The sequence below is a fragment of the Salmo trutta genome, chromosome 5 (assembly GCF_901001165.1).
Source record: "Salmo trutta chromosome 5, fSalTru1.1, whole genome shotgun sequence".
Taxonomy (NCBI): domain Eukaryota; kingdom Metazoa; phylum Chordata; class Actinopteri; order Salmoniformes; family Salmonidae; genus Salmo; species Salmo trutta.
The window spans coordinates 65,700,386-65,722,493 of NC_042961.1; the positions used below are offsets into that span (position 1 = coordinate 65,700,386).

Here is a 22,108-nt window from a genome sequence, read left to right on the forward strand (position 1 = left end):
ATAAATACAGGTATTTTATCAACCAGCACATTTGACTTCAGCCATAATATGTGTTGTAATATTTGTTTTATCTTTACAGGGGGGTGACATAGAAATTGTAGCCAGCTCTGCAATGCTTGTTTGAAAAAGAGAGATACTTTGAAAAAAGTAGCATTTTCAATGAATCCAAAATGAGACATGGCAATCTGCACAAAGGCAAAATGGCCATTTTTAAACAATGGATAAGTTTTTCTTAGTAATCTACTTGAGAACCATATAGGGTTCAAGTAAAACTTTTGAATGAGTGAAGCTTTTAGAGAGAGGTTTAGTGCTTTTATGTTTAATAATCTCAACCCACCCAATTCATATTCATTATATAGATGGGCACATTCTATTTTGAAATTCATTGTGTAGAGCTTATTTATATCTTTTGTGATATGAATACTGAGTATGTCTACTACACCATCAGCCCATTTTATGGGTAAACTGCAGGATAATGTAAAAGTAGAATTTTTTAAGGATTCAATACATAATATTGAACACTTATCATAATTAGGTTTATGTCCAGAGAGTACAAAAAAGTTATCTAGCTCTTCAATGACACATTGCAGAGATCTAGCTTGCGGACTTAATTTAAAACTTGAGCCATCGGCATACATGGTCACCTTTGTTTTAAACCTTGGATATCTAATCCTCTAATGTTGTTATTGGATCTGATTTCCATAGCTAACAATTCGATGGCCATAACGAATAGATATGGTGACATTGGGCACCCTTGTTGAACTCCTCTTGACAATTCAAAACTCTCTGAGAAGTAGCCGTTATTTTACCATTTTACACCTGGGGTTGCTATACATTATTTTTACCCATTTCATAAGAGAATTGCCGAAATTGAAAAAATCCAGGCATTTATAAATAAAATCCAGTCTTACTTTATCAAATGCCTTTTCAAAATCCGCTATAAATACCATTCCTGGCTTATTATATGTTTCATGATGTTCTATTATTTCTAGTAGTTGTCGTATATAATCTCCAATGTATCATCCATGTAAAAAACCTGTCTGATCAGGATGAACAATACCAGGTAAAACTCTTTTAATTCTGAGTGCTATGCATTTTGCTAGTATTTTTGCCTCACAACATTGAAGTGTAAGGGGCCTCCAGTTTTTTAGATAGACTGGGTCTTTATATTTGCCATCTGGGTAGTGTTTTAATAATAGAGATATCAGACTTTCCTGCTGAGTACCTGACAGACTACCATTTCTATAGGAGTAGTTAAAACAAATCTAACAATGGAGCTTTTAGTATATATATATAAAAAACTTGATATACCTCTACCGGTATGCCATCAAGCCCTGGGGTTTCCCAGACTGAAAGGACTTAATAGTTTCAAAGCGATTTTCTTCTGTAATTTGGCCTTCACACTGATCTTTCTATACTTCTGTTAATTTTCAATTTTTTATATTATTTGGAAAGTATTGCTTACCATAATACGGAAGTCGCTCTGGATAAGAGTGTCTGCTAAATGACTAAAATGTAAATATAAATGTATAATCTTCATTCAGTGGGAAAGGATGAGACGGAAAAGTGAACATCTGCCTAAAATAATTAGCTTCCTCTTTAAAAATATAATTGGGAGAATCATAGATGACTCCGTCTTCAGTAACGAGTTTCTGCAAATTATTTTTGTTAGCTTTCCTGTATGGGAGATTCAGGAATAATTTGTGCATTTTTCTCCATATTCCATACAGTTTGCTTTATTTTTGTAATAGATGACGTTAGATTGTTCTTGAATAAGTTCCTCATGTTCTATTTGTTTTTTCTCTAACTTATTTTGTATCTCTGTAGTATCTTTTTTTATTGCTATCTACCTGTACTATTAGTTCATGGATTTCCCTTGTTAGTCTTGTCTCTTTAGCCAGACACTGTTTTTTTATGGGTGGTGGTCCCCAACAACAAGATATGGGTGGTCCTCAGTCCACCTGGCCATACTGCTGCTCCAGTTTCAACTGTTCTGCTGCGGCTATCGAGCACTGACCTGTTCACCGGACATGCTACCTGTCCCAGACCTGCTGTTTTCAACTCTCTAGAGACAGCAGGAGCAATAGAGATACTCTGAATGATCGACAACCACTGTGATTATTATTATTTGTCCCTGCTGGTCATCTATGAACATTTGAACATCTTGGCCATGTTCTGTTTTAATCTCCACCCGGCACAGCCAGAAGACGACTGGCCACCCCTCATAGCCTGGTTCCTCTCTAGGTTTCTTCCTAGGTTCTGACCTTTCTAGGGAGTTTTTCCTATCCACCGTGCTTCTACACCTGCAATGCTTGCTGTTTGGGGTTTTAGACTGGGTTTCTGTACAGCACTTTGTGACATTAGCTGACGTAAGATGGGCTTTATCAATCAATTTGATTGATTTGATTGATTGCATGTGACGCACAATCAAGCTACGCTCTGAAGATGCAAGTCTACATGGGCTTGGATGCAAGTCTACGTGAGCTGAGTTCTACTGCATGGGCTTTGTCCTACAGCAGGCCGGCAGCCAGGGAGAACGGGACACTATCGTTCATCACACCTTATAACTCTTCTGCAGTAAAATCTCAGTAAACTCAGTAAACTCTCAGTAAACCTCAGTAAACTCTTCTCAGTAAAATCTCTCTGGTTGTCTCTCGTTGGGATGAGTTATCTGCAGCTACCGCCACAACATATATTTTGAGTGATTTATCTTCCATTTCTGCGGTACAGTTGATCACCATGGCTATGAATGCTAAGAAACCAACCTTACTGAAACACCTGTTATTCCTATCACTCTCTATTGGCCTCGGCATACTCACAGGGAGCCTCTCAGGATCCCTTGAAACTGGACCCATCTTCCTCTACTACTCTCTTCACTGCCTATGAAGACTCCTTCAGAGAAAATGACTCAAGTAAAAGTGTAAATCACCCAGTAAATATTACTTGAGTAAAGTTTTAAAAGTTTCAGCAAATATACTGAAGTATCAACATTAAATGTAATTGATAAAATATACTAAAGTTCAAAAGTAAAAGTATAAATCATTTCAAATTCATTACATTAAGCAAACCAGACGGCACCATTTTCTTGTTTTTTTATTTGATTACGGATAGCCAGCGTCACACCAACTCTCAGACATAATTTGCAAAGGAAGCATTTGTGTTTAGTGAGTCTGTTAGATCAGAGGCAGTAGGGATGACCAGGGACGTTCTCTTGATAAGTGTGTGAATTAGACCATTTTTTCTGTCCTGCTAATCATTCAAAATCTAACGAGTACTTTTGGGTGTCGGGGAAAATGTATGGAGTAAAAAGTACATTATTTTCTTTAGGAATGTAGTGAAGTGAAAGTTGAAATAAATAGAAGTAGTAAAGTAAAGATACCCCAAAATACTACTTAAGTAGTACTTTAAAGAATTTTTACATAAGTACTTTACACCACCAGCTAATGGCCGACAGATCAGAGGCAGTAGGGATGACCAGGGACGTTCTCTTGATAAGTGTGTGAATTAGATCATTTTTACATAAGTACTTTACACCACTAGCTAATGGCCCGACAACGGGATCTCTCGTTGGGTTAATGAGGCAACTAGTCACACCTGTGACAGGTCCTTTAAAAGGAGAGGTGGAAGAGGTAGACCATAACTCACAGACAACAGAGAGACAACCAGTGAATCCCTTGGAAGAGTGCAGAAGGTGAGATTGTGACATTATTTAATAGACAAGCTGCCTCTCAAATGGCACGTTAATCTTACATGGCCCTGGTGAAGTGTAGTGCACTATATATGATCCCTTTTTGTGGGTCGACCCCCTGAATTTAAGAGCATAGACTAATCGTTACCTTTGTAGTGAATTGAAGTCTCTGTCAAGATCTAGTCTGCTTCCCCTTCCCTGCTTAGTGCACTGTGGGCCCTCGTCAAAGGTGGTTCACAACATAAGGAATGAGGAGCCATTTGGGAAGGATTCATATTCCTGTGTGCCAGGCTCTTCAACCACACACAATAGATTAGATGATACCTGAATTTTAGTGGAAGAATCGTAGCGCGCCGTGTTGCCGATACTCGCATGTTGGGGTCCTCAGGACTGGGTTTAGCAATTGTTGCATAAGTTTTGTACTTAACACAGGGGTTCCTCTCCTCTAGTACCCACAGCCATTCCAGAGGATTTAAAATGCTCAGCTAATCTCGCTCTTGTTCTTTCTCTCAGGAGACTATCACCATGGCGATATTGACCATCATTCTGCTTGTTAGCACAGCTTTTGCTCTGGGAGGTAAGAGTGATGTACCTCACACTTACTCACCAACATTTTAATAAAAACGTTAGTGGGTGTTGATATGTCCTATTCACACACGTACGTATTAATGTTTTGTTTCATAACCAGTTGTCCCTTGGGCAGCCATTATCAACCGTGACACTGGAGAGAAGGTTGTCTTGCTCAAGGGCACATAGACAGATATTTTAACTTGACATTCAGGGATTAAAACTAGGAACCTTTGTGTTACTGGCCCAACTCTCTAACCGCTAGGCTACCTGCCACTCCTCTTGTTCCAGAGATGTATATTGGTGTCTAGATGCTGGACTGAGGTATTCTGATATGAATGGTTTGATCATTCAACTGGATGTATGATTGGATTGTCAGGAAGTAACACTGACACAATTTACCCCCACTTTCAGTCTTAGTTTCATCAGCTGTTATACAGAAGACAGAAACTGAATTGACTGCACAGGGCTTTTAAACAAGTAGCGCAATTTCAATATTTAGCCAGGAAGTACCTAGGTTACATCTGAAATGGAACCCTATTCTGTATGAACTACTTCTGACCAGGGCCCATATGGGACGCAACCCAAGATTCCGGCATGCATGTGCTGCAATGTTATGTCCACATTACAATTAATGTATGTTACCTGTGTCCAGATGCTGGGATACGACCCATGACCCCCTGTGAGCGTGCTAGATATGCCGCAACACATGGCCCAATTGGAGCCTACATCCCCACGTGTGACGCCGCTGGACGATACACCCCTAAGCAATGTTCGGGCTCTACAGGTTAACACGGATGCACATATACACACACACTAAATTCTCCAATTCAGTTGAATATTACAATATTTACTGTAATATATGTGCAACATGTCTATTTCTGGTAGGTTACTGTTGGTGTGTGACCACTACTGGACAGAAGATTCAGGGTACGGAGACTCCACCAGGCACTGCTATCAACTGCTAGCAACTGTTCCACCAAGGTGTGTTTGTATATACATACTCAGTCACTAAATGTTATTTCTTTGCAGCTGATTCTGGCTGTTAATGTTTTTTGTCTAATTGCAGATGAAAGGCGTTGGAATGAAGACTTTGAAAAGATGGACAGTTGTCTTTACTGTATGACAGGAACTGATTCACGTCCCATATAAATGCATGAAGAAATCCAGAGATTAAACTGTTGACTTACTTACTTTATTGTTGGTGTGATTATCTGAACCAGTCCATTTCTGGGAAATGGAGGAAGGAGTAGGACTGTATTACCAGCAGTCAAATTCCACTTGACCATTTAGTAATTAGGCTTCTCCAAGCTCTGATGCTGGTGATGGTCATTAGTAGCCTACCACACTTGCTAACTGCCTGGTACTCAGCACTCTATTGTCCCTCTAATCACTCTGACATCAATGCAAATGTAAAACATTTCATGAGCTCATGTTGCGCAACATTTCTATAACCTATGCAATTGTGAGAACAGCCTCATGGCTTCTATTAGAAAGAGGATCCCATCAGCTTTCTATAGGTTAGCTCTACTATATTTGCAGTACCAGTCAAAAGTTTGAACACACCTACTCATTCCAGTGTTTTCATCTGTAATATTTTCTACGTTGTAGAATAGTGAAGATGTGATTCCATGTGTTAAGTCATAGTTGACATCTTAAACCAAAATATATTGAGATTCTTCAAAGTAGCCACCCTTTGCACACTCTTGGCATTCTCTCAACCAGATTCATGAGGTAGTCACCTGGAATGCATTTCAATTAACAGGTGTGACTTAATTTGTGGGAGTTCTTTCCTCAATGCGTAAGAGCGGATCAGTTTTGACAAGGTAGGGGTGGTATACAGAAAATGGCCCTATTTGTTATTTTAAGACCAAGTCCATATTATGGCAAGAACAGCTCAATGCAAAGAGAAACAGCCCATTACTTTAAGACAGGAAGGTCAGTCAATGCGGAACATTGCACTTGAAGAAACGTTCTTAGTCTCAAAAACCAAGCGCTACGATGACTCATGAGGATCACCACAGGAAAGGAAGACCCAAAGTTACCTCTTGCAGAGGATATGTTCAATAGAGATACCAGTCTGAGAAATTGCAGCCCAAATATGTATTTCAGAGTTCAAGTAACCGACACATCTCAACATCAACTGTTAAGAGGAGACTGCGTGAATCAGGCCTTCATGTTCGAATTGCTGCCAAGATGCTACTTTCCGCAACAGACTATGGGAGGTGCACAGTACTACATGGAACTCTATTCCACATCAAGAAACTCATGCCAGCAGTAAGATTAGATTTAAAAAACAGATAAAACATACACTGAAGCAACACAGACACATGCATACAAACACACGATAACATACACACTACACCCATGTACGCTTGGATTTTGTGTTATACATATGTGGTAGAGTAGAGGCCTGAAATCTGAATTTAATGTATGGTAATGTCTTTAAAATGTATAACTGCCTTAATTTTGCTGAACCCCAGGATGAGTAGCTTCTGCCTTGGCAGCAGCTAATGGGGATCCATAATAAATACTGCGTGGGCTGAGTCGTACTGCATTGGCTGAGTCCTTTTTTATTTTTTTATTAAAATATTGTATTAATTATTTTTTTTTACTTTATTGAATATTCGAAACATACAATATACTTGCAGTGAAGCCGCTCAATAACTACATCATCCCAGTCGTCCAACAGATTCCCATTCAGAGCGACACACAGAAGCATCCAGGGTCAATTCTCTGCTCAAACAATTTAAAAAAATTAACCTCCCTGTGGCTCAGTTGGTAGAGCATGGTGTGTGCAACGCCAGGGTTGTGGGTTCGATTCCCATGGGGGGCCAGTACAAAAAAAAATGTATGAAATGAAATGTATGTATTCACTACTGTAAGTCACTCTGGACAAGAGTGTCTGCTAAATGACTAAAATGTAAATGTAATGTTGGCCGATCTACCACCAGGCCAAAAATGTGAACCCGAACCCTCCAAGATCCCCCCCACAGTTCCCCAATTGCTGTCCCTCAACCATTTGAGACCCCTCCCACAGCCCCCCCAGGAAGAAAAATAATAAAAATAAAAAATACATTTAATTCCATTCCCCACCCCCAAGAACCCCCCAATGCACCAACAACCATGAGAATGAACTAAAGAGAAAAAAGGAAAAGACAGAAGAAAACAGCTAACAACAACGCAATTAAAAAATAATACATTTAAAACAAAGGATATCAAGGACAATTAAATCATAACAGCAACGCCAACTGTAAATGTTTGTGTGCATGTCTGGCACTATTACGTGTGTGTTCTTGCATGTGTTTATTTGAATGAGAGGGTGTGTATATGCATGTTCACAAACACTTGCACGGCATCAGCCTCAGGCAAACCGGCATTTGTTGTAAAAACACTGCCACTTAGTGTCATTCAAATGTACTTTTTTAAATGTTTTATTTTGACTTTTATCTTTGACCATCATTCTATCTCCCACACAGCAACTCCACTCCCACTTGTCTCCAATTCCACATACCAACCCTCAGCTTCCCTCAGCCCATCCCATGAATCTCTGCTGGCCACCCACTTCGGGTTTCCACGCAACACATATCTTTCAACTATGCTGTGATGTTTAACGTACAATATCAATCTATGTAATCGAATAGAATCCACAGATTGCGAGTTGAAGATAAATACTTTTACTAAGAGTTTTAGTATATTAGTAATTGACTGCATTTTCAGCCATTCCTGAACCTGAGACCAGAAACAGGCTACCTGAGGGCAATACCAAAACAAATGGTCTATTGATTCTGTATCCTCACAACAAAATCTGCAGAGCTTCGATGATTTTATTACCCAAATATTCAGCATTTTGTTGGTAGCAAGAATTCTATATAATAATTTTAGCTGAAAAGCACAAAGTCTTGAATCTTGCGTTTTATATATCAACTCAAATCTCTTCCCAACTATTTTGCAATCTGTATGGCACAGTTGTCAACATCCTGGTCCTCAAATGAAACTTGTATACTTTCCTATTTATGCTATTTTGATTCCTCCGCAAGGTTTGATCCTTTATGTTGGGCAGACAGACCAGTTCCCTACCTCCTCCCGCTGCCACTTGCCTCCTCCATTTTTGGGGTAATGCTGTAATCAATTGGTTGTACTCTTGGATTGAGCAGACCTTTCTTTACAATTCTGATAACTCCATGAAGGCCATAACTCCACCATTCCAATTTACAATATCATTAATGAACAAAATACCCTGTTCAAACATATTTCCCATTTTCCCAAGTAGTCCCGTGTGGCTCAGTTGGTAGAGCATGGTGTTTGCAACGCCAGGGTTGTGGGTTTGATTCCCACGGGGGACCAGTACGAAAAACCCACAAAATATTATGAAATGGATGCATTCACTACTGTAAGTTGCTCTGGATAAAAGCCTCTGCAAAATGTAAAAAAATAAATACAGGTATTTGATCAACCAGCACAGTTGACTTCAGCCATAATATGTGTTGTAATATTTGAATCTATGTTTTCAGGGGGATAACATTGAAATTGTAGCCAACTCTGCAATGCTTGTTTGAAAAAGAGAGTTACTTTGAAAAAAGTATCATTTTCAATTAAACCTGTCTGGGCTAGGGGGCAGTATTTTCACGGCCGGATGAAAAACCTACCCAATTTGAACAGGTTACTACTCTGGCCCAGAAACTAGAATATGCATATTATTAGTAGATTTAGATTAGATTTGGATAGAAAACACTCTGAAGTTTCTAAAACTGTTTGAATGGTGTCTGTAAGTATAACAGAACTCATATGTAAGGCCAAAACCTGAGAAGATTCCATGCAGGAAGTGCCCTGTCTGACAATTTGTTGTCCTTCTGTTGCATCTGTATTGATATTAAGTAGTCCTTCTAACCCCCCCCCCCCACCCTCCCCCCCAAAAAAGATGTAGATGTACTATTGTAAAGTGGTTGTTCCACTGGATATCATAAGGTGAATGCACCAATTTGTTTGTCGCTCTGGATGAGAGCGTCTGCTAAAAATGACGTAAATGACGTAAATGAGTGCATTCTGACGAAGAACAGCAAAGGTAATCCAATATTTCTTACAGTAATTCTGAGTTTGTGAGCCCCAAACTTGGTGGGTGTCAAATTAGCGAGCCTGTGATGACCTAGCTATGTACTCAGAATATTGCAAAATGTGCTTTCGCCGAAAAGCAATTTTAAAATCTGACATAGCGTTTGCATAAAGGAGTTCTGTATCTATTATTCTTAAAATAATTGTTATGTATTTTGTCAACGTTTATCATGAGTAATTTAGTAAATTCACCGGAAGTTTTCGGTGGGTATGCTAGTTCTGAACATCACATGCTAATGTAAAAAGCTGGTTTTTGATATAAATATGAACTTGATTGAACAAAACATGCATGTATTGTATAACATAATGTCCTAGGAGTGTCATCTGATGAAGATCATCAAAGGTTAGTGCTGCATTTAGCTGTGGTTTGGGTTTTTGTGACATACAGTGGGGAGAACAAGTATTTGATACACTGCCAATTTTGCAGGTTTTCCTACTTACAAAGCATGTAGAGGTCTGTCATTTTTATCATAGGTACACTTCAACTGTGAGAGACAGAATCTAAAACAAAAATCCAGAAAATCACATTGTATGATTTTTAAGTAATTAATTTGCTTTTTATTGCATGACATAAGTATTTGGTCACCTACCAAACCAGTAAGAATTCCGGCTCTCACAGACCTGTTACTTTTTCTTTAAGAAGCCTTCCTGTTCTCCACTCATTACCTGTATTAACTGCACCTGTTTGAACTCGTTACCTGTATAAAAGACAGCTGTCCACACACTCAATCTAGCAGACTCCAACTTCTCCACAAAGGCTAAGACCAAAGAGCTGTGTAAGGACATCAGGGATAAAATTGTAGACCTGCACAAGGCTGGGATGGGCTACAGGACAATAGGCTTCTTCCATTAGAAAATGGAAGAAGTTCAAGATGACGGTCAATCACCCTCGGTCTGGGGCTCCATGCAAGATCTCACCTCGTGGGGCATCAATGATCATGAGGAAGGTGAGGGATCAGCCCAGAACTACACCGCAGGACCTGGTCAATGACCTGAAGAGAGCTGGGACCACAGTCTCAAAGAAAACCATAAGTAACACACTACGCCGTCATGGATTAAAATCCTGCAGCGCACGCAAGGTCCCCCTGCTCAAGCCAGCGCATGTCCAGGCCCGTCTGAAGTTTGTCAATGACCATCTGGATGATCCAGAGGAGGAATGGGAGAAGGTTATATGGTCTGATGAGACAAAAATAGAGCTTTTTGGTCTAAACTCTACTCGCCGTGTTTGGAGGAAGAAGAAGGATGAGTACAACCCCAAGAACACCATCCCAACCGTGAAGCATGGAGGTGGAAACATCACTCTTTGGGGATGCTTTTCTGCAAAGGGGACAGGATGACTGCATCGTATTGAGGGGAGGATGGATGGGGCCATGTATTGCGAGATCTTGACCAACAACCTCCTTCCCTCAGTAAGAGCATTGAAGATGGGTCGTGGCTGGGTCTTCCAGCATGACAATGACCCGAAACACACAGCCAGGGCAACTAAGGAGTGTCTCTGTAAGAAGCATCCCAAGGTCCTGGAGTGGCCTAGCCAGTCTCCAGACCTGAACCCAATAGAAAATCTTTGGAGGGAGCTGAATGTCCGTATTGCCCAGCGACAGCCCCGAAACCTGAAGGATCTGGAGAAGGTCTGTATGGAGGAGTGGGCCCAAAATCCCTGCTGCAGTGTGTGCAAACCTGGTCAAGAACTACAGGAAACGTATGATCTCTGTAATTGCAAACAAAGGTTTCTGTACCAAAAATTAAGTTCTGCTTTTCTGATGTATCAAATACTTATGTCATGCAATAAAATGCAAATTAATTAGTTAAAAATCATACAATGTGATTTTCTGGATTTTTGTTTTAGATTCCGTCTCTCACAGTTGAAGTGTACCTATGATAAAAAATTACAGACCTCTACATGCTTTGTAAGTAGGAAAACCTGCAAAATTGGCAGTGTATCAAATACTTGTTCTCCCCACTTTATATGCTTGCTTTGAAAATGGCTGTTTGATTATTATTGGCTGGGTACTCTCCTGACATAATCTAATGTTTTGCTTTCACTGTAAAACCTTTTTGAAATCGGACAATGTGGTTGGATTAACGTGAGTCTTATCTTTCAAATGATGTAAAATAGTCATATGTTTGAGAAATTGAAGTTATAGCATTTTTGAGGTATTTGTATTTCGCGCCACGCTGTTGAATAGAGTGGGACGTTAACGTCCCACCTAGCCCAGAGAGGTTATTAATAATCTCAACCCACCCAAATCATATTCATTATATAGATGGGCACATTTTATTTTGAAATTCATTGTGTAGAGATTAGTTATATCTTTTGTGATATGAATACCGAGTATGTCTACTTCACCATCAGCCCATTTTATGGGTAAACTGCAGGATAATGTAAAAGTAGATTTTTTATTAAGGATTCAATACATAATATTGAACACTTATCATAATTAGGATTATGTCCAGAGAGTACAGAAAAGTTATCTAGATCTTCAATGACACATTGCAGAGATCTAGCTTGCGGACTTAATTTAAAACTTGAGCCATCGGCATACATGGACACCTTTGTTTTAAACCTTGGATATCTAATCCTCTAATGTTGTTATTGGATCTGATTTTCATAGCTAACATTTCGATGGCCATAACGAATAGATATGGTGACAGCGGACACCCTTGTTTAACTCCTCTTGACAATTCAAAACTCTCTGAGAAGTAGCCGTTATTTTACTACTTTACACCTGGGGTTGCTATACATTATTTTTACCCATTTTATAAGAGAATTGCCGAAATTGAAAAAAATCCAGGCATTTATAAATAAAATCCAGTCTTACTTTATCAAATGCCTTTTCGAAATCCGCTATAAAATACCATTCCTGGCTTATTATATGTTTCATGATGTTCTATTATTTCTAGTAGTTGTCGTATATAATCTCCAATGTATCGTCCATGTAAAAAACCTGTCTGATCAGGATGAACAATACCAGGTAAAACCCTTTTAATTCTGAGTGCTATGCATTTTGCTAGTATTTTTGCATCACAATATTGAAGTGTAAGGGGCCTCCAGATTTTTAGATAGACTGGGTCTTTATATTTGCCATCTGGGTAGTGTTTTAATAATAGAGAAATCAGACCTTCCTGCTGAATACCTGACAAACTACCATTTCTATAGGAGTAGTTAAAACAAATCTAACAATGGAGCTTTTAGTATATAAAAAAAACTTGATACACCTCTACCGGTATGCCATCAAGCCCTGGGATTTTCCCAGACTGAAAGGATTTAATAGTTTCAAAATGTTTTTCTTCTGTAATTTGGCATTCGCACTGATCTTTCTGTACATTTGTTAACCTCTCTAGGGTAGGGGGCAGTATTTGCACGGCCGGATAAAAAACGTACCCGATTTAATCTGGTTATTACTACTGCCCAGAAACTAGAATATGCATATAATTGTTTGATTTGGATAGAAACACCCTAAAGTTTCTAAAACTGTTTGAATGGTGTCTGTGAGTATAACAGAACTCATATGGCAGGCAAAAACCTGAGAAGATTCTGTACAGGAAGTGCCCTCTCTGACCATTTCTTGGCCTTCTACACTCTCTTTATTGAAAACTGAGGATCTCTGCTGTAACGTGACACTTCCTACGGCTCTCATAGGCTCTCAGAAGGCGCCAGAACGTTGAATGATGACTTTGCAGCCCATGGCTGAAAAACAGTAGCGCATTTGGTAAGTGGTCAATCTGAGAACAATGACACGAGCGCGTGCTCGTGAAGAGTCCATTTTAGATTTTGAGTCTTTGAACGAAAACAGGGTTTCCCGGTCGGAATATTATCGCTTTTTTTACGAGAAAAATCGCATAAAAATGTATTTTTAACAGCGTTTGACATGCTTCGAAGTACGGTAATGGAATATTTCGATTTTTTTGTCACGATACGCGTCCGCGCGTCACCCTTCGGATAGTGTCTTGAACGCAAGAACAAAACAGAGGATATTTGAACATAACTATGGATTATTTTGAACCAAAACAACATTTGTGGATGAAGTAGAAGTCCTGGGAGTGCATTCTGACGAAGAACAGCAAAGGTAATCCAATTTTTCTTATAGTAAATCTGAGTTTGGTGAGTGCCAAACTTGGTGGGTGTCAAAATAGCTAGCCCGTGATGGCGAGCTATCTACTCAGAATATTGCAAAATGTGCTTTTGCCGAAAAGCTATTTTAAAATCGGACACCGCGATTGCATAAAGGAGTTCTGTATCTATAATTCTTAAAATAATTGTTATGTTTTTTGTGAACGTTTATCGTGAGTAATTTAGTAAATTCACCGGAAGTTTTCGGTGGGTATGCTAGTTCTGAACGTCACATGCTAATGTAAAAAGCTGGTTTTTGATATAAATATGAACTTGATTGAACAAAACATGCATGTATTGTATAACATAATGTCCTAGGAGTGTCATCTGATGAAGATCATCAAAGGTTAGTGCTGCATTTAGCTGTGGTTTTGGTTTTTGTGACATTATATGCTAGCTTGAAAAATGGGTGTCTGATTATTTCTGGCTGGTTACTCTGCTGACATAATCTAATGTTTTGCTTTTGTTGTAAAGCCTTTTTGAAATCGGACAGTGTGGTTAGATTAACGAGAGTCTTGTCTTTAAAATGGTGTAAAATAGTCATATGTTTTAGAAATTGAAGTAATAGCATTTCTAAGGTATTTGAATAACGCGCCACGGGATTCCACTGGCTGTTGAGTACCCTAGAGAGGTTAATTTTCAATTTTTTTATATTATTTGGAAAGAATTGCTTACCATAATACGGGGGGAAAAAAATGTATGAAATGTACGAAATGTATGCATTCACTACTGTAAGCCGCTCTGGATAAGAGCGTCTGCTAAATGACTAAAATGTAAATGTATAATCTTCATTCAGTGGGAAAGGATGAGACGGAAAAGTGAACATCTGCCTACAATAATTAGCTTCCTCTTTTAAAATATCATCGGGAGAATCATAGATGACTCCGTCTTCAGTAACGAGTTTCTGCAAATTATTTTTGTTAGCGTTCCTGTATTCAGGAATAATTTGTGCATTTTTCTCCATATTCCATACAGTTTGTTTTATTTTTGTAATAGATTACATTAGATTTTTCTTGAATAAGTTCCTCATGTTCTATTTGTTTTTTCTCTAAATTATTTTGTATCTCTGTAGTATCTTTTTTTATTGCTATCTACCTGTACTATTAGTTCATGGATTTCCCTTGTTAGTCTTGTCTCTTTAGCCAGACACTGTTTTTTTATGGGTGGTGGTCCCCAACAACAAGATATGGGTGGTCCCCAGTCCACCTGGCCATGCTGCTGCTCCAGTTTCAACTGTTCTGCTGCGGCTATCGAGCCCTGACCTGTTCACCGGACATGCTACCTGTCCCAGACCTGCTGTTTTCAACTCTCTATAGACAGCAGGAGCGATAGAGATACTCTGAATGATCGACAACCACTGTGATTATTATTATTTGACCCTGCTGGTCATCTATGAACATTTTAACATCTTGGCCATGTTCTGTTATAATCTCCACCCGGCACAGCCAGAAGAGGACTGGCCACCCCTCATAGCCTGGTTCCTCTCTAGGTTTCTTCCTAGGTTCTGGCCTTTCTAGTGAGTTTTTCCTATCCACCGTGCTTCTACACCTGCAATGCTTGCTGTTTGGGGTTTTAGACTGGGTTTCTGTACAGCACTTTGTGACATCAGCTGACGTATGATGGGATTTATAAATACATTTGATTGATTTGATTGATTGCATGTGTATCACAATCAAGCTACGCTCTGAAGATGCAAGTCTACATGGGCTAGGATGCAAGTCTACGTGAGCTGAGTTCTACCGCATGGGCTTTGTCCTACAGCAGGCCGGCAGCCTGGGAGAACGGGACACTATCGTTCATCACACCTTATAACTCTCCTGCAGTAAAATCTCATAACCCAACGAGTTCTCTGCAGCTACCACCACAACATCTATTTTCAGTGATTTATGTTCCATTTCTGCGGTACAGTTGATAACCATGGCTATGAATGCTAAGAAACCAGCCTTACTGAAACACATGTTATTCCTATCACTCTCTATTGGCCTCGGCATACTCACAGGGAGCCTCTCAGGATCCCTTGAAACTGGACCCATCTTCCTCTACTACTCTCTTCACTGCCTATGAAGATTCATTCAGAGAAAATGACTCAAGTAAAAGTATAAATCACCCAGTAAATATTACTTGAGTACAGTTTTAAAAGTTTCAGCAAATATACTGAAGTATCAACATTAAATGTAATTGATAAAATATACTTAAGTTCAAAAGTAAAAGTATAAATCATTTCAAATTCATTATATTAAGCAAACCAGACGGCACCATTTTCTTGTTTTTTTATTTGATTACGGATAGCCAGCGTCACACCAACTCTCAGACATAATTTGCAAAGGAAGCATTTGTGTTTAGTGAGTCTGCCAGATCAGAGGCAGAAGGGATGACCAGGGATGTTCTCTTGATAAGTGTGTGAATTAGACCATTTTGTCTGTCCTGCTAATCATTCAAAATCTAACGAGTACTTTTGGGTGTCGGGGAAAATGTATGGAGTAAAAAGTACATTATTTTCTTTAGGAATGTAGTGAAGTGAAAGTTGAAATAAATAGAAGTAGTAAAGTAAAGATATCCCAAAATACTACTTCAGTAGTACTTTAAAGAATTTTTACATAAGTACTTTACACCACCAGCTAATGGCCGACATCGGGATCTCTTGTTGGGTTAATGAGGCAACTAGTCACACCTGTGACATATCCTTTAAAAGGAGAGGTGGAAGAGGTAGACCATAACTCACAGACAACAGAGAGACAAACAGTGAATCCCTTGGAAGAGTGCAGAAGGTGAGCTTGTGATATTATTTAGTAGACTAGCTGCCTCTCAAATGGCACGTTAATCTTATGTGGCCCTGGTCAATTGTAGTGCACTATATATGACCCCTTTTTGTGGGTCGACCCCCTGAATTTAAGAGCATAGACTAATAGTTACCTTTGTAGTGAATAGAAGTCTCTGTCAAGATCTAGTCTGCTTCCCCTTCCCTGCGTAGTGCACTGTGGGCCCTCGTCAAAGGTGGTTCACTACATAAGGAGCCATTTGGGAAGGATTCATATTCCTGTGTGCCAGGCTCTTCAACCACATACAATAGATTAGATGATACCGGAATTTTAGTGGAAGATTCGTAGTGCGCCGTGTTGCCGATACTCGCTTGTTGGGGTCCTCAGGACTGGGTTTAGCAATTGTTGCATAAGTTTTGTACTTAACACAGGGGTTCCTCTCCTCTAGTACCCACAGCCATTCCAGAGGATTTAAAATGCTCAGCTAATCTCGCTCTTGTTCTTTCTCTCAGGAGACTATCACCATGGCGATATTGACCATCATTCTGCTTGTTAGCACAGCTTTTGCTCTGGGAGGTAAGAGTGATGTACCTCACACTTACTCACCAACATTTTAATAAAAACGTTAGTGGGTGTTGATCTGTCCTATTCACACACGTACGTATTAATGTTTTGTTTCATAACCAGTTGTCCCTTGGGCAGCCATTATCAACCGTGACACTGGTGAGAAGGTTGTCTTGCTCAAGGGCACATAGACAGATATTTTAACTTGACATTCAGGGATTAAAACTAGGAACCTTTGTGTTACTGGCCCAACTCTCTAACCGCTAGGCTACCTGCCACTCCTCTTGTTCCAGAGATGTATATTGGTGTCTAGATGCTGGACTGAGGTATTCTGATATGAATGGTTTGATCATTCAACTGGATGTATGATTGGATTGTCAGGAAGTAACACTGACACAATTTACCCCCACTTTCAGTCTTAGTTTCATCAGCTGTTATACAGAAGACAGAAACTGAATTGACTGCACAGGGCTTTTAAACAAGTAGCGCAATTTCAATATTTAGCCAGGAAGTACCTAGGTTACATCTGAAATGGAACCCTATTCTGTATGAACTACTTCTGACCAGGGCCCATATGGGACGCAACCCAAGATTCCGGCATGCATGTGCTGCAATGTTATGTCCACATTACAATTAATGTATGTTACCTGTGTCCAGATGCTGGGATACGAACCATGACCCCCTGTGAGCGTGCTAGATATGCCGCGACACATGGCCCAATTGGAGCCTACATCCCCACGTGTGACGCCGCTGGACGATACACCCCTAAGCAATGTTCGGGCTCTACAGGTTAACACGGATGCACATATACACACACACTAAATTCTCCAATTCAGTTGAATATTACAATATTTACTGTAATATATGTGCAACATGTCTATTTCTGGTAGGTTACTGTTGGTGTGTGACCACTACTGGACAGAAGATTCAGGGTACGGAGACTCCACCAGGCACTGCTATCAACTGCTAGCAACTGTTCCACCAAGGTGTGTTTGTATATACATACTCAGTCACTAAATGTTATTTCTTTGCAGCTGATTCTGGCTGTTAATGTTTTTTGTCTAATTGCAGATGAAAGGCGTTGGAATGAAGACTTTGAAAAGATGGACAGTTGTCTTTACTGTATGACAGGAACTGATTCACGTCCCATATAAATGCATGAAGAAATCCAGAGATTAAACTGTTGACTTACTTACTTTATTGTTGGTGTGATTATCTGAACCAGTCCATTTCTGGGAAATGGAGGAAGGAGTAGGACTGTATTACCAGCAGTCAAATTCCACTTGACCATTTAGTAATTAGGCTTCTCCAAGCTCTGATGCTGGTGATGGTCATTAGTAGCCTACCACACTTGCTAACTGCCTGGTACTCAGCACTCTATTGTCCCTCTAATCACTCTGACATCAATGCAAATGTAAAACATTTCATGAGCTCATGTTGCGCAACATTTCTATAACCTATGCAATTGTGAGAACAGCCTCATGGCTTCTATTAGAAAGAGGATCCCATCAGCTTTCTATAGGTTAGATCTACTATTTGCAGTACCAGTCAAAAGTTTGAACTCACCTACTCATTCCAGGGTTTTCATCTAATATTTTCTACGTTGTAGAATAGTGAAGATGTCAACTATGACATAACACATGGAATCACATCTTAAACAAATATATTGAGATTCTTCAAAGTAGCCACCCTTTGCCTTGAGAGCTTTGTACACTCCTGGCATTCTCTCAACCAGATTCATGAGGTAGTCACCTGGAATGCATTTCAATGAACAGGTGACTTAATTTGTGGGATTTCTTTCCTCAATGCGTAAGAGCCGATCAGTTGTGACAAGGTAGGGGTGGTATACAGAAAATAGCCCTATTTGTTATTTTAAGACCAAGTCCATATTATGGCAAGAACAACTCAATGCAAAGAGAAACAGCCCATTACTTTAAGACAGGTCAGTCAATGCGGATTATTGCACTTGAAGAAACGTTCTTAGTCTCAAAAACCAAGCGCTACGATGACTCATGAGGATCCCCACAGGAAAGGAAGACCCAGAGTTACCTCTCTTGCAGAGGATATGTTCAATAGAGATACAAGTCTTAGAAATTGCAGCCCAAATGTGTTTCACAGAGTTCAAGTAACAGACACATCTCAACATCAACTGTTCAGAGGAGACGGCGTGAATCAGGCCTTCGGTCGAATTGCTGCCAAGATAATACTTTCTGGAACAGACTATGGGAGGTGCACAGTACTACATGGAACTCTATTCCACATCAAGACACTCATGTCAGCAGTAAGATTAGATTTAAAACAGTTAAAAATACACCTTATGGAACAGTGGAGACTGAAGCAACACAGACATGCATACAAACACAGGATAACATGCACGCTACACCCATGTACACTTGGATTTTGTGTTATAGATGTAGAGGCTTGAGGGCACGCACTTAATGTTGTGAAATCTGTTATGAATGTATGATGTTTTTAAAACATAACTGCCTTCATTTTGCTGAACCCCAGGATGAGTAGCTTCTGCCTTGGCAGCAGCTAATGGGGATCCATAAATACTGCGTGGGCTGAGTCGTACTGCTTTGGCTGAGTCCTTTTTTCTTTTCTTATTTTCTTATTAAAATAAATATTTTTTTTATAATTTATTACTTTATTGAATATTCAAAACATACAATATACTTGCAGTGAAGCTGCTCAATAACTACATCATCCCAGTCGTCCAACAGATTCCCATTCAGAGCGACACAGAAGCATCCGGGGTCAATGCTCTGCTCAAGGGCATGTTGGCCGATCTACCACCAGGCCAAAAAACGTGAACCCGAACCCTCCAAGACCCCTCCCACAGCCCCCCATGAAGAAAAATAAATACAATGAATTCCATTCCCCACCCCCAAGAACCCCCAAATGCACCAACAACCAAGAGAATGAACTAAAGAGAAAAAAGGAAAAGACAAGAAAACAGCAAACAACGCAATTAAAAAAAAATTTATACATTTAAAACAAAGGACATCAAGGACAACTAAATCATAACAGCAACGCCAACTGTATATGTTTGTGTGCATGTCTGGCACTATTACATGTATGTGTGTGTTCTTGCATGTGTTTATTTGAATGAGAGGGTGTGTAAATGCATGTTCACAAACACTTGCACGGAATTAGCCTCAGGCAATCTGGCATTAGTTGTAAAAACACTGCCGCTTAGTGTCATTCAAATGTACTTTTTTAAATGTTTTATTTTGACTTTTATCTTTGACCATCATTCTATCTCCCACACAGCAACTCCACTCCCACTTGTCTCCAATTCCACATTCCAACCCTCAGTTTCCCTCAGCCCATCCCATCTATCTCTGCTGGCCACCCACTTCGGGTTTCCACGCAACACATATCTTTCAACTATGCTGTGATGTTTAACGTACAATTTCAATCTATGTAATCGAATAGAATCCACAGATTGCGAGTTGAAGATAAATACTTTTACTAAGAGTTTTAGTATGTTAGTAATTGACTGTCTCTCCAGATCTCCTAACAGTACTGTTTCTAGGGTCAATTCTAGATCAATGCTATGCATTTTCAGCCATTCCTGAACCTGAGACCAGAAACAGGCTACCTGAGGGCAATACCAAAACAAATGGTCGATTGATTCTGTATCCTCACAACAAAATCTGCAGCGCTTCGATGATTTTATAACCCAAATATTCAACATTTTGTTGGTAGCAAGAATTCTATATAATCATTTTAGCTGAAAAGCACGAAGTCTTGAATCTGGCGTTTTATATATCAACTCAAATCTCTTCCCAACTTTTTTGCAATCTGTATGGCACAGTTGTAAACATCCTGGTCCTCAAATGAAAGTTATATACTTTCCTATTTATGCTATTTTTATTCCTCCGCAAGTTTTGATCCTTTATGTTGGGCAAACAGACCAGTTCACTACCTCCTCCCGCTGCCACCTGCCTCCTCCATTTTTGGGGTAATGCTGTAATCAATTGGTTGTACTCTTGGATTGAGCAGACCTTTCTTTACAATTCTGATAACTCCATGAAGGCCATAACTCTACCATTCCAATTTACAATATCATTTATGAACAAAATACCCTGTTCAAACATATTTCCCATAAATACAGGTATTTTATCAACCAGCACATTTGACTTCAGCCATAATATGTGTTGTAATATTTGTTTTATCTTTACAGGGGGGTGACATAGAAATTGTAGCCAGCTCTGCAATGCTTGTTTGAAAAAGAGAGATACTTTGAAAAAAGTAGCATTTTCAATGAATCCAAAATGAGACATGGCAATCTGCACAAAGGCAAAATGGCCATTTTTAAACAATGGATAAGTTTTTCTTAGTAATCTACTTGAGAACCATATAGGGTTCAAGTAAAACTTTTGAATGAGTGAAGCTTTTAGAGAGAGGTTTAGTGCTTTTATGTTTAATAATCTCAACCCACCCAATTCATATTCATTATATAGATGGGCACATTCTATTTTGAAATTCATTGTGTAGAGCTTATTTATATCTTTTGTGATATGAATACTGAGTATGTCTACTACACCATCAGCCCATTTTATGGGTAAACTGCAGGATAATGTAAAAGTAGAATTTTTTAAGGATTCAATACATAATATTGAACACTTATCATAATTAGGTTTATGTCCAGAGAGTACAAAAAAGTTATCTAGCTCTTCAATGACACATTGCAGAGATCTAGCTTGCGGACTTAATTTAAAACTTGAGCCATCGGCATACATGGTCACCTTTGTTTTAAACCTTGGATATCTAATCCTCTAATGTTGTTATTGGATCTGATTTCCATAGCTAACAATTCGATGGCCATAACGAATAGATATGGTGACATTGGGCACCCTTGTTGAACTCCTCTTGACAATTCAAAACTCTCTGAGAAGTAGCCGTTATTTTACCATTTTACACCTGGGGTTGCTATACATTATTTTTACCCATTTCATAAGAGAATTGCCGAAATTGAAAAAATCCAGGCATTTATAAATAAAATCCAGTCTTACTTTATCAAATGCCTTTTCAAAATCCGCTATAAATACCATTCCTGGCTTATTATATGTTTCATGATGTTCTATTATTTCTAGTAGTTGTCGTATATAATCTCCAATGTATCATCCATGTAAAAAACCTGTCTGATCAGGATGAACAATACCAGGTAAAACTCTTTTAATTCTGAGTGCTATGCATTTTGCTAGTATTTTTGCCTCACAACATTGAAGTGTAAGGGGCCTCCAGTTTTTTAGATAGACTGGGTCTTTATATTTGCCATCTGGGTAGTGTTTTAATAAT

General features: G+C 39.2%; 2 protein-coding genes across 2 annotated transcripts; both read left to right on the top strand.

Annotated features, from left to right (window-relative positions):
• Window positions 1-3,586: 3,586 nt before the first annotated feature.
• Window positions 3,587-5,448, top strand: LOC115194848 (equistatin-like). The gene is made up of 5 exons (XM_029754775.1): window positions 3,587-3,691; window positions 4,202-4,265; window positions 4,911-5,042; window positions 5,144-5,239; window positions 5,325-5,448. The coding sequence occupies exons 2-4, from the start codon at window positions 4,214-4,216 to the stop codon at window positions 5,221-5,223; spliced, it is 264 nt and encodes an 87-aa protein (XP_029610635.1). The 5' UTR covers window positions 3,587-3,691; window positions 4,202-4,213; the 3' UTR covers window positions 5,224-5,239; window positions 5,325-5,448.
• A 10,736-nt stretch (window positions 5,449-16,184) lies between these two features.
• LOC115194851 (equistatin-like) lies at window positions 16,185-17,996 on the top strand. The gene is made up of 5 exons (XM_029754779.1): window positions 16,185-16,246; window positions 16,750-16,813; window positions 17,459-17,590; window positions 17,692-17,787; window positions 17,873-17,996. The coding sequence occupies exons 2-4, from the start codon at window positions 16,762-16,764 to the stop codon at window positions 17,769-17,771; spliced, it is 264 nt and encodes an 87-aa protein (XP_029610639.1). The 5' UTR covers window positions 16,185-16,246; window positions 16,750-16,761; the 3' UTR covers window positions 17,772-17,787; window positions 17,873-17,996.
• Window positions 17,997-22,108: the final 4,112 nt, after the last annotated feature.

Bases quoted from the DNA above. Each gene is read 5' to 3' on its own strand.
- LOC115194848 (XM_029754775.1), top strand. From the start codon at position 4,214: ATGGCGATATTGACCATCATTCTGCTTGTTAGCACAGCTTTTGCTCTG. The intron at 4,266-4,910 runs GTAAGAGTGATG...ACCTGTGTCCAG, and splicing joins CACAGCTTTTGCTCTGGGAG to ATGCTGGGATACGACCCATG. The intron at 5,043-5,143 runs GTTAACACGGAT...TATTTCTGGTAG, and splicing joins GCAATGTTCGGGCTCTACAG to GTTACTGTTGGTGTGTGACC.
- LOC115194851 (XM_029754779.1), top strand. From the start codon at position 16,762: ATGGCGATATTGACCATCATTCTGCTTGTTAGCACAGCTTTTGCTCTG. The intron at 16,814-17,458 runs GTAAGAGTGATG...ACCTGTGTCCAG, and splicing joins CACAGCTTTTGCTCTGGGAG to ATGCTGGGATACGAACCATG. The intron at 17,591-17,691 runs GTTAACACGGAT...TATTTCTGGTAG, and splicing joins GCAATGTTCGGGCTCTACAG to GTTACTGTTGGTGTGTGACC.